This window comes from Juglans regia, chromosome 4 (genome assembly GCF_001411555.2).
Source record: "Juglans regia cultivar Chandler chromosome 4, Walnut 2.0, whole genome shotgun sequence".
NCBI lineage: Eukaryota > Viridiplantae > Streptophyta > Magnoliopsida > Fagales > Juglandaceae > Juglans > Juglans regia.
In genome coordinates this window covers 17,303,444-17,315,856 of record NC_049904.1, presented here as the reverse complement: position 1 = coordinate 17,315,856, position 12,413 = coordinate 17,303,444, and the positions used below count along the sequence as shown (strand labels likewise).

Below are 12,413 nucleotides of genomic sequence, written 5' to 3'. Positions count from 1 at the left end.
ACGCCACTACAAGGGTCAGGACGAGACTTCCGCCATAATTTAGAGAGGTGCTAAAGCGTTTGCTGGTTGAAAATAGAGATGTGTTCGCAAGGAGCCATGAAGATATGCTAGGGATTGACAACGCAATCATAGAGCACAACTTGTGTGTCAACCCAGAGGCAAAGAAGGTATGCCAAAAAAGGTCTTTTAGTATAGAGAAATGCATGACCATAGCTAAGGAAATAGACCGTTTGTTGGTACCATTATAAGAGAGTCGTACTATCCAGAGTGGCTCTGCAACATAGTTTGGTTAAGAAGACAAATAGAAAGTGGAGAATATGCATGGACTTCACCGACTTAAATAAAGTCTATCCAAAGGATAGTTTCCCGCTTCCACGAGTTGATGTCACTATAGACTCCACTGCGGGACACAAAGTTCTAAGCTTCATGGATGCATATTCGGGGTATAATCAAATTTGGATGAACAAGACGGATGCGGAAAAGATTACATTCATCATCGACAAAGGCCTTTACTGTTACCGAGTGATGCCCTTTGGGTTGAAAAACGCTGGGGCAACATATCAAAGGCTGGTAAATCAGATGTTCAAACCCCAAATTGGCAAAACCATGGAGGTATACATCGACGACTTGTTGGTGAAGAGTAAGAACCTACGCAACACTTAGCGGACCTTAGAGAATCCTTTGCAGTGTTACGCAAGTACAAGATGAAGTTAAACCTTGCTAACTGTGCTTTCAAGGTTAACTCAAGCAAGTTCTTGAGATTCATGATGTTAGAGAAGATAGATGCCATCTTAAACTTGGCTCTACCACGGAGCATTAATGATGCCCAACGACTAGAGGGAAGGGTAGCCACCTTAAACAGGTTTGTATGGAGGTCCACGGACAAGTGTCTCCCTTTCTTTAGGGTCTTAAGGAAGGCACATCCATGGAATGAAGATTGCGACCGAGCCTTCGAGGAACTAAAATAGTACCTGGCCAACCCCCTGCTAAAACAGCCCAACCCAGGGACGTCCTGCTCATGTACTTAGCAGTGTCCCCTCATGCCGTTTCAGCGGTGCTATGCAAATAAGAAGGAGCAGCATAGGCTCAAACCTATTACACGAGTCGTGCACTGAAAGATGCGGAGGCCAGGTATCCGTGAATGGAAATGCTAGTATTTGCGCTAGTGATAGCAGCCAAGAGGTTGTGGCCATACTTCCAGGCCCACCCATCAGATACTGACAGAGCACCCCCTTGGGAGAATACTGCAAAAGCAAGACAGCTCAGAAAGAGCTTAGCGAGTTCGATATTGACTACATGCTCAGGAGTGCAATAAAAGGGCAAGCATTAGCAGACTTTGTTACCGAGTTCACCGATTTCCCAGCAAATATTGAAGTGGCACCTCCTACCTAGCCCTGGATAGTGTTTGTCAATGGGTCAGCCTGCCAAAAAGGGGGAGGTATCGGGATCTACATCATTGGAGAGACAGGACAGGAATACTACTACATGGCCACACTCACTTTTAAGACCACTAACAATGAAGCCGAGTACAAGGCCCTAATAATAGGACTCTCAATCACCAAGAATTTTGGCGCCAACGAGATCGAAGCAAAAGTCGACTCCCAGATAGTTGTAAACCAAGTTATTGGGCCTACGCTATGAAATGGGAAAAATTAAAAAAATACATAAATCAGGTACTAGAGATCTGCGACCAGTTTACTTATTTCAAACTGGAACAGGTCCCAAGGGTGGACAACATATTAGCTGATAGGCTGGCCAAGGCCGCTTCCATAAGGGATGACATGGAGTTGCCTTGGGAAGTACATAAGAAGGTGATTGAAATTCCAGTAATTGGAAACTAGGTGAACCATGTAGGTCCCTCAGACCAGAGTGGGCCAAAGAGATATTGGAGTATTTAGAAGCCAACAAGCTTCTAGAAAGGAAAGAGGCAGCAAGGAAAGTGAGAAGGAATGCGACGCTATTCATCATAATTGATGGAGTTTCGTATAAGAAGGGTTTTGCGGCTCCCTTGCTAAGGTGCATCTCACCTGAGGAAGCACAGTATGTCCTGGTAGATACATGAGGGCATTTCAGGAAACCACTCCGGCGGGAAGGACTTGGCAAGAAAAGCTCTAAAGGCAGGATAACTATTTGCCCAACGCTTTGAGGGATGCTAAAATTTTCGCAAAGAAGTGTACTCAATGCCAAGTCTATGCCTCGATCCCACACTGTCCACCAAATAAACTACTCTCTATCACTACCCTATGGTCGTTTGCCCAATGGAGAGTCAACTTGGTCGACCCCTTTCCGTTAGGAAAGGGTGGGGTAAAGCATATATTCATGGCAGTGGACTATTTCACAAAATGGGTGGAAGCAGAGCCCCTCGCGACCATCACAGCAAAGGTCGTGACAAGGTTTCTGTAGAAGAATATTGTGTTGTAGATTTGGCATTCCTAACAGCATAGTCTTTGACAATGGGAAGCAATTCGACTCAGACCATTATAGAGAATGGTGTCGAGAGCTGGGCATCCAAGTAAAGTACTCATCACCAAGGCAGCCACAAGCAAAGGGACAAGCAAAATCAACAAACAAATCCTTGCTAGGGATATTAAAGAAGAAACTCGGTGAGAAGAAAGGAGCATGGATAGAAGAACTCCTAGGGGTCTTATGGGCCTACAAAACAACAATGAAGACCCTAACGGGCAGAACACTATTCACTTTGGCCTTTGGGAGTGAAGCGGTCGCCCTTGTAGAAGTTGCCTTGCCCACATACCGAACCAACCACTTCAACTCAGTTGACAACAATGAAACACTTGAGGAGCATCTCGACCTATTTGAAGAGATGAGGGAAGAAGCGGAAGTCCAGAACATCCTTAACTAAAGGAAGGAAAAATGCTATTTCAACCAACGGGTCAAGCTGAGACGCCCCCAAATTCTGCTTGTGATCAGACGGACATTTGAAGCATCGAGACATGCAACACAAAGTTACCTGCCCCCATTCATGACATATAAGATGCAATATACCTAACATGCATCTAGCATTATGCAATATTCGTAGCGGATAATTTTTTTTTTCTTTAGCAATACTATGCACCAAATTGAAATATCCCAAATACTTAAAATATACTTCATACTTAATGACATGCTAAACAACTAAAATCACAACAATAGTCCATATGGTTGTAATCAAAAGAGTGTTGGAGATTGAACTCCACAAATACAAGTAATAATAAGGTAACTACTATACTACCATCTACGTTGCACCATCGCTTAGTCGATCGTTTCCAGTTGGTCGATTCCCGTTTCTTCTTCAGATCCTGTAACAAGATCTACCATTCGGGGGGAATGGTAGTGGGGACTACCACAGTTGAGATTTGATTACAAATCTCAGTAAGTTAACAAAAAACCTTCACACAGGTTAATGATGCATGCATGGCAGTAAAAGCATGAATGCATAATCAAATCATAAGTAATCATAGCATAACTTGACATACAATATAACATAACTGGCATAACTTAAACTGAAATTAAAACTTAGCATGAACGTGAACTTGAAACATAACATGGACTTGAAGCACAGCATGAGCGTGACCTTGAAACATAACATGGACTTGAAACATAGCATGAACGTGAACATGCATAATTTGAACATGAACTTGAACATAACATGAACCTGAGCATGACATAACATAAATGTGAACTTGGAACATAACGTGAACGTGAACATAACATAACATGAACTTGAAACATGTTCTTGTCTTATAGGGTCACCATGATAGAGTAGTCTTATCTCATGGGATTACCATGATTGCGTGAACGTAAACTTGAAACATGACTTGAACGTGAAATACATGAACTTAGAATCTTATTCAATGGACTTAATTAATGAAGTGACCATATGCATGCTACATGGGTCCCTTTGAGCTGTGTGTCCCTACCGATTACCGCATCACATCACAGGTGTCTATACCAGCTGTGAGTGCATTAATACGTACTCTATAGTTGTTGTGGCCCCATGTATTCCACGTGTCACAATTGATGTGTCTCACGTAGTGTATGCTCCACAGTTGTTGTGGCCCCATGACTTATTTGTTTGTGCCACACTTGCTGTGGACACACGTAAAATAAAGTTTGGCTCCATTAGTATTAGTCCCTGGCGCACTCCAGTGACCAGCTAATTAGGTCCCATTCGCAACCTGTTGACTTTCCTCCGTCAACCCAAGAAATTTCACACCTATTTAGACACTCCAGTGTGAACAAAGGAGTTCCACTAGGATATTACCCTATCCTAGTGCTTAGGGTCGTGATTGACATGAATGGCTTAACTGGCATACATGAAATTTCGTAACGTGACATAACATAAACGTGACATAAAAGACAGAAGTCTTGACGTAGCATAACGTGACATGAACGTAAGACGACAGACTTGACATACTTTGAGACATAAATGTAACAGAGAACATTTCATAACATGGCATACATGTAACATGCAACATTTCGTAACATGGCATACCATATAACAGACAACATTTCATAACATGGCGTAACATGTGACAGTGAATATTACGTGACATGAAATACGTGTAACAGATGGCATACTTAACTTAACATGACATACTTGCAATGTATAGCAATATGTGACCGAATATCTTGCGTAATAGATGAATAATTCATGATAGAATAAATTCTAAGTAACAAATAAATATGTAATGACTTGGCATGGCACATTAAATTGATAGTAAGTTAAAAACTAACTTACCTCGATCGTCACGTTCTGTAAGTGTAAAGTGCGAAACATGAGGAACTGTAAGAGGGATCTCTTAAAGTTAGAAATTAATTACTAACAATTAGGATGTGAAAAGAGACAAATTAGGGTAAAATTACCATTTTGCCCTCTATATTAGGAAAATGACTATTTTACCCCTAACTTAAGGATTTCACATCCTAACTCTAAAAATTATCAAAATTTACATTCCTCATGTAAATTTTGTCCTAGACTCACATAACAACTCAGAAAAATTTAAAACCAATCACAAACTATGGAAAACACACAATGGCCGAGACATTCATAGACCATTTCTCTTGTTTTTGGTTGCAATTTCTTCCATCTTCAAAACCCATGATTAAACCAAAATTTTGTCACAAGGATCTTCCTATCCTAAGTTTAAAAATATACTTAAAATATCCATTAAAAAAATTTAATCATCAACACCAAACTTTTTAACAAAAAGTAAACCCTTAAATCACAAGTTTTGACCTTAATAAAAACATCTCCAAGAATTCTAAAAAAATCAAATCTTGCTTCTAACATATTCATAACATCATCCTAAGATCAAACATGCTTTAAATCATCAAACAAAAGCCACCAAAAATCACAAAACAACACTTGGAGTTTTTGGTTTTAAACTTAGTCCAAAACAGAAATTTTCTCTCCACTAACTTTGATCCATCTCTTGATCCATGGCTTAAACACATGTGATCTTCAAACTAAAAATCTCATGGTTTACAAATATGTCCTAAAGAAGATCCAACCATCAAACTTAAAATCGCATGGCTAAAACTCAATAAAACATGGATCTAACCCAAAAATATCAAATCTTAGGCCTAACCAAATTCCTCTTGCATAGAAAAATCATACCTTTAAAACAAATACTAAATATCTTCAAAATAACATCATAACATGTATATAAGAGGTTTAGGATCATCATATAAAAATATCAAAACCTTTGGAATAAGATCAAACCACGAAATATTCTAACTTTCACAGAACAAAAACTGTTTTTTCAACTCCCAATTTTCAAGTTTCTAAATTTAAGGAAATCTATCATCAAAAATTTTATCCATGCTACAAAACGTCAATGAACATTCATAAACACATGCTAACAACACTCCATAAAATGTTCGGACCAAGATAAGTCCATTAGCTTGGTCAAAATTTCCAAAACATATCATACTCTCCAGTTTCACACCCAGAATGACCTTTCCATGGTTACAAATACTTTTGACCAATCAAAATAAGCATGGAATGAGACTAATAAGATACCCACGGAAACTACACTCAAAGACGAACAACTTATGTGAAGGAAGCTTCATACGAAAATATATACAAAGGGTCGAAAATGGCCACTTAAAAGGACACAGAAATCTGCCTGAGAGAGCTCTTTTGGGTTTTCTCTCTAAGAACGAGGCGAAGAAGTGATCAAATGGAATGAAATGTGCCTTGCACGACTTTAGACTCCTCGAGGGGGAAGTTGTGTGCTTGAATGACCCTTGATTGGAGTTGCCTATGTGACATAAAGTGGAGAATAGTGAGAGGAATGGACTGCCTGCAGCAGTTGTGAGAGATGGAGGTTGATGGAGTAGATTTCTCCTTCACATCAAGGCACTGTTGGGTGCAGCCAATGGCAGTGGATGGTCTGCCATGTGGGGGTGGAAACTTCTTCAAGAAGCTTTGCCAAGGTGGCCAATTTCATGGGCCTTGGTGGGCCCCAACCAAGTGGGCTTCAATTTGGGGTTTCAAGGGGGTTTGGTTAGGGTTTGAGATGCTATAAGCCCAAAACTAATTTTTCTTGGCCCAATCAAATTTCCAAGGTTTAAAAGGTTGGATAATGATGTCATAACAAGGATTTGATTAATTAATAGAATGTGAAAGTGATTTAATAAAGTGATTAAATATAATGCTAGAAATCGGATTAAAAAGGGTTTGGAGGCCAACTTTAGGGTTTGGAAAAAATGTTTAGGGTTTTGGTTTCAACCAAGATTTTGAGATTTCAATTGGATTCCAATCATTAAGGGTTTTGCTAGGGTTGAAACCCTCTTTGCTCTGGCACAATTTAATTGATCAGATGAAACAGAGCTTTGCTTAGGTGGCATGATCTCACACCTTGACTTCCTTCACAAATCCGTCTAATGGTTCCTAATGGTGCCAAGTGTCTAATACTATTCACAATGTGTAGCTAAGATCTTGCCAAGTGTCCAAATAAAACTCCTCCAACTTAATTTGGACATTTCACACTATGATTTTAAAAACACTGGGTGCGCTTATCGAGGTTACTATTCACTCCAAAAAAATACATAATAAAGTTAGTACTAAAAAATTCTAAATATTCATATTAACCTATAATGAAAATAGTTTACCAAAATTCAACCCCGAAGTGCCCCTAAAAATAATTTCATAATTGCCAACAAACGTTTCGTCCGGAATTATGAAAATAGGCTATTGCGCCATAAAATTCTAAATAATCCACTGAGTCTAATAGCGTAGACCATAACGTATTCTGAAACTTCTAACTATCTCAAATAATTAAACTCATAAATCTACCACCATAGTGAGTGATAACCCCGATTTTAATGACAGACTAAAACCTGAGCGATTGGTCGATTCGTAAAAAGTTATGGGGTTTTCATGAGATTCCTAAAGTCAATAGAAATTCGACCAATGAATTTCTAGCGGGCTGTTACACAAGCCCAGGTCTTTCAGGGTCGGCAACTTGGTGCTCAGGGAGACAGGGGTGACAACCCAGGGCGAGGAAAAGCTCAACCCACGATGGCAAGGCCCTTACGTAGTCGTAGCCTACAATCAGCTAGGTTCCTACCGTCTCAAGGACAATCAGGGAAAGGAGTAGTAGTACCCATGGAAGGCTGAGCACTTAAAGAGGTTTTATCCCTAAGAAGTTACTTCTAAGCATTTAATTTTCCTTCTTGGATGTATGTTTTCAATAAGAGACAAATCAATAAAGCGGATTGAGGTTCGAGTTAGCCACTAGTGTCGAGTTTAACTCACGGTGCAAGTAAACAGGAGTAAAGGTCAAAAGACCCCATGACCCACCAATAGTTAGCCACTAGTGTCGAGTTTAACTCATGGTACAAATAAACGGGAGTGGAGGTCAAAGGACTCCATGACCCACCATTAGTTAGCCACTCGTGTCGAGTTTAACTGGCGGTGCAAGCAAATGGGCATGGAGGACAAAAGACCCCATGGCCAACCAACAATTAGCCACCAGTGTCCAGTTTAACTCGCGGTACAAATAAACGAGAGTGGAGGTTGAAAGACCCCATGACCCACCAATAGTTTGCCACCTGTGTCGAGTCTAACTCGCGGTGCAAGCAAACAAGCATGGAGGTCAAAAAACCCCACAACCCACAAACAGTTAGATCAGTGTCGAGTTTAACTTGTAGTGCAAGCAAATGAGCGTGGAGTTCAAAAGACCCCATGACCCACCAACAGTTTGCCACCAGTGTCAAGTCTAACTCATAGCGCAAGCAAATGGGCGTGGATGTAAAAGTCCTAAAAAATCAAACTTATGAAAACATCACAAAAGCCAAAGAGTTTTCCTTGTCATGAAGGTGGGGCCCCACAAGGATGCTGGAGTAGGAAAGGTGTCGTGCATGGGGTTGTGTCCCATGGCGTCCACCCTCCACAAATTGAAACGACACTACATTAGGTTGGAACTCCTTCAAGTCCAGCCTCCTCAAGTTGGTACGAGGCTTAGTCAATAGGTAAGCTTGTAAGGAAGCCATACCAGCCCCATAACAAGACCCAAAAGCCCGATCCCTAACAACCCTGGTGGCAGCCAATTGAGGATGCAAACGGACCAACTCACCATTGGCAGAAGCAAACTGAGAACCAAACCGCTGCAACTGCTATTTCCGCTCCCTAATAGTGGTGTCCAAACATCGCATACTGTTATTTATCTTGTCATGCACGGCGTCACAATCCTCTCGGGCCTTCTTGTACGCAGTGAATCTCGATTGCAGCTCTTCATGATTCCCTTTTGCCTGAGACTATTGGAGGTTCAACGTTTTGCCCTCCTGTACACACAATGCCTTTACCTCTAACAATTCAAAGGCAAGCTTCCTACACTCCTCCTTGGAGCAAGACAATGCCTGAGTAGACTCCCTGGAATATAGCTTAGCGTCTGCCTGCAGCTGCTAAGAGGAGGCCAGCACCCCACTTAGCCGAGATATTTGAGCACGAGCAGACTCCCATTCTGGATTCCGCCTGCTGTAGGGCAAAGCTATCACGCACCTGGAAAGACTAAGAGTGAAGCAACTAGCCACAAAGCTCGCACACCCCATCATGGAGGGATTCAAGGTGGGTTTCTAAGTTACGGATGTGCCCATCAACCTGTTCCAGATAGCACTCAACCTCAATCTTCTCGGCCAAAAGCCGAGCCATTTCCTTCTTGACAAAATACCAAAACTTTTGCTGCTCCCAAACCTCATCTTCCAACTTGGCCCAATCACCCACAATCCAAGTCACCAGGTTGTTAATACCCTGCATAAGCAAAATGGCTAAGTAAAATGGTTTCACACAGAAGCAACCATTACTAGTCAAGCATATTAAGCAAAAATAAACCCAATGTGGAAGAATGGATATTTCTCAGGTGTTTTGACATCTCCACGACTAGCCCAAAAAGGGGAGGGGTGCACTGAGGGCCAACCTCCTCAACCCCGCTTGTCCCATCCACCACAGGGATTCCACCTGGCACGGGGGGCCCAAAAGGGAGGGAAGGGATTGTCGGACCCCCCAACTCGGCCACAAACACCCCTTGGCCCCCAACCTGCCCCCCTTTCTTGGTTGCCAAGTTCCCCATCACCCACTTCTCTTTGGCCAACCCCACCTTCTTTAAATCTTCCCTCTTCTAGGGAGGATCCACCCCCTTCATGAAGAGTGGGAGAATCATCTTCACTACCGAAAGAGCAAGGGGAGGGAGAAGGGATAGAGACCCTCTCTTGATAGGTAGTAGGGGTTTCATTGCCAAAAATGGTCGCAGGGAGAGAGCTCAATGTCGAGCCTTGCTACCTGCAATTGTCTTCGTCGCTGCCCTCAATATTGGTATGGGAGCCACCAACTAAGAATATGGTGGATTCAAGCACCCAAGCCCCAGCCACACCCATAGAAATGGCTTTGTACATATCCACAAAAAAGTTGCCGACATTGGGCATTGAAGCTGGAGAGAGGAGAGAAGGAAACTCGAAGGGTGGCATGCTCACGGATTTAGTACCCTTGGCAGGCAAGTCAAAATCAAAGGCTGTCACAAATTTAGCAAGGGCTTCACCCATGAGCCCAGTAAGGTCGTCGAGACCTAGAGATATAGATTGGGAGACCCTGATTGGAGAAGCTTCTGGTGTCTTTTTCCCTAGGGGAAGCATCAGGAACTCCTTCACCAATTGCAAGGTTGGAATCAAAAGGTACTCCTCTATCCACCTCCACTTCTGCCCCCATGGTGGATCCGGCAACCTCGCCCCCAGCAACGTCACTATGAGGGCGCTTGGGCAAAGACCCACCACATTGAGGAGCACGCCTCTTCCCACCGGGCTGGGGAGCACGTCTCTTCGTTGGAGACACCAAGACCTTAATTTTACGTCCCCTGACATGGGTACGACTTGGCACATTAAGAACCTATCAATATTGGTGGCGGAGAGTAGATCCTCTGTCGCCCAACCACACTTATCATTCTCCTTCGCCCAATTAAGGACTATGTCAATGCAAGAGCTTTCCTTATAGTTAGGTCCAATAATAGGCTTTTGTCCTTGGAGACTCTTCCCCAATCAGCAAAAACTGGATAATCCTGAAGGTTCATCTCTTCAACAGGAAATTCCCAATCCTTATAAGAAACAAAGAACTTGTTTTGCCACTGCTTGGCATTAGAGTAGCGAGGCTCGAAGGCCGCCAAGCTTTGCGACTGAACGCAGAACTACAGATGTTGCCCGGCAACGATTCACCCCATAGAAGGAAAGAAACTCTTTCACTGTCAAATCTGGGTAAGCCTCCTCCACGAGCTCCAAAACCATGCAAAAGACCACACACAAACACATGAGAACATGCCAAGCGTGCGAGTGAAGCTGGGTGGGGATGAACCCCTAAAAGTCTAGAACATCACGAACAGGAAGTATGAAATGGAATTGCAGCCCGAGTGCCAGGGCACTCACTATGAGGGCAATGTTGTTGGTGAACCCTTCTTCGTCGGTACACCCTGGCTCGGGAACGGAGAGTCTCACAAAATTTGGGATTCAATAAGTGGACCTCAGCTTCGTTAAGTGCCACTCAGTTAGGGTGGAATGCCAAGAAAAACCCTCAAAAGAAGTAGGGATTCGGCTGAGGGAAGATTCAGCGCAAAGTGGAGGAGAGGCCATCACTAGAGTTTGGCAAGAGGACTGGATGGGAGTACAGCTCAGCCACGACTAGCCATTGCTACAGAAACACACTCTTGATAACGCTGATAAAGGGCTTGAGAAAGGAGAGGAGGAGATGGAAGGAAGAAGAGGTGCGAAAAGAGGGAGGATGGACAAAAGGAAGTGAATCAAAAAAGAAAAGGACTACAAAGGGTAATCATGAGGGTTCTTGGGAATCTGAAAGGTTGGTTGCACTGGCAATTACCATTTCTTTCAAATATGAGACATTGAAAGCGCGCGAACAACTATGGCTCACGTGGGCCACGTTTTGAGGAATGGGTATAAACTTAAACCCACACAATATCTATCATGGACCCTCGGCAGGGTAGGAAAACTTGAAATCTGGCTAACTGCCTATCTATTGTAAGCCAGCGGGGTAAGGTTATCACGTGGGTGTAGAAGGCACAAAACTAGTTAATTTCCTATGTGCTAGCACAAAGAAAATTAGTGAGGTAACAGAAGGAGATATTTGGGTCCTCTTGGTGCCAAACCCGTGGTTGGAAGGCAGGCCCAACCTACCGTTTTGACCTACAGGACATACGGCCCAAGGGCCCACGAGAGTATGGTATCAATAAGAGAACAACACTACTCACAAGAAGATAACGCCCATGGATGTAGGTAGTTATATTGGGATGGATAACTCTTATTTGAGATAAACGCATGAGACTGATTGTTATAGACTCCTTTGACATGTCCCTACACCTCTATAAATGGTTCATGAAGGTAAAAAATACTTCCTTGGACTTCTTGAGATATTTTACATTGAGACTACTTCTCTAACTTAAGCATCGAAGTTTATCCTGGGCACCTAGTGCCATCAAGTTGTTCATTGTAGGTCATTTGAGTGGTTGGTGGTGTGAAACATGTCCTTTACAGGTTTATTTATTTTATTTTTTTTGTGATGGTTTCTTCATCACAAAATCTTCAATCTCTTGTAGTGTGAGATTCTCCAAATATCCAAACTTGTCCTAAATGTATGTTTTAACTTTTGAAGGTACTAATTTGTGAAAGTCAATACCTTCTATATAGGTACCATCCCTGTCCTTTTACTCATTTTCTTTGATATAACTACCCTAGTTTTAGAGTTCATTTTAGGGCAGGTAAAACCATTAGGAATACTAGATTAAAATACACAGCGGAAGTGATATTATCTCATTGGTAAATCGTAGATCTAGTGAGGTTGTTCCACGAATTCTCTGTCAACGTCGTTGTTCCTTCAGAATCTCTTGTATCGATGGTAGAGTGTGCTACATGGT

At 42.4% G+C, this 12,413-nt stretch overlaps 1 protein-coding gene across 1 annotated transcript; it reads left to right on the top strand.

Annotated features, from left to right (window-relative positions):
* Positions 1–321: 321 nt before the first annotated feature.
* On the top strand, positions 322–2,860 carry LOC108981547. The gene is made up of 4 exons (XM_018952766.1): positions 322–612; positions 738–862; positions 1,855–2,040; positions 2,422–2,860. The coding sequence occupies exons 1-4, from the start codon at positions 322–324 to the stop codon at positions 2,858–2,860; spliced, it is 1,041 nt and encodes a 346-aa protein (XP_018808311.1).
* Positions 2,861–12,413: the final 9,553 nt, after the last annotated feature.

Coding starts and splice junctions, on each gene's coding strand:
- LOC108981547 (XM_018952766.1), top strand. CDS start 322: ATGGACTTCACCGACTTAAATAAAGTCTATCCAAAGGATAGTTTCCCG. Junction 613..737: donor AAATTGGCAAAACCATGGAG/GTATACATCGAC, acceptor TGTGCTTTCAAG/GTTAACTCAAGCAAGTTCTT. Junction 863..1,854: donor AGGGTAGCCACCTTAAACAG/GTTTGTATGGAG, acceptor TGAACCATGTAG/GTCCCTCAGACCAGAGTGGG.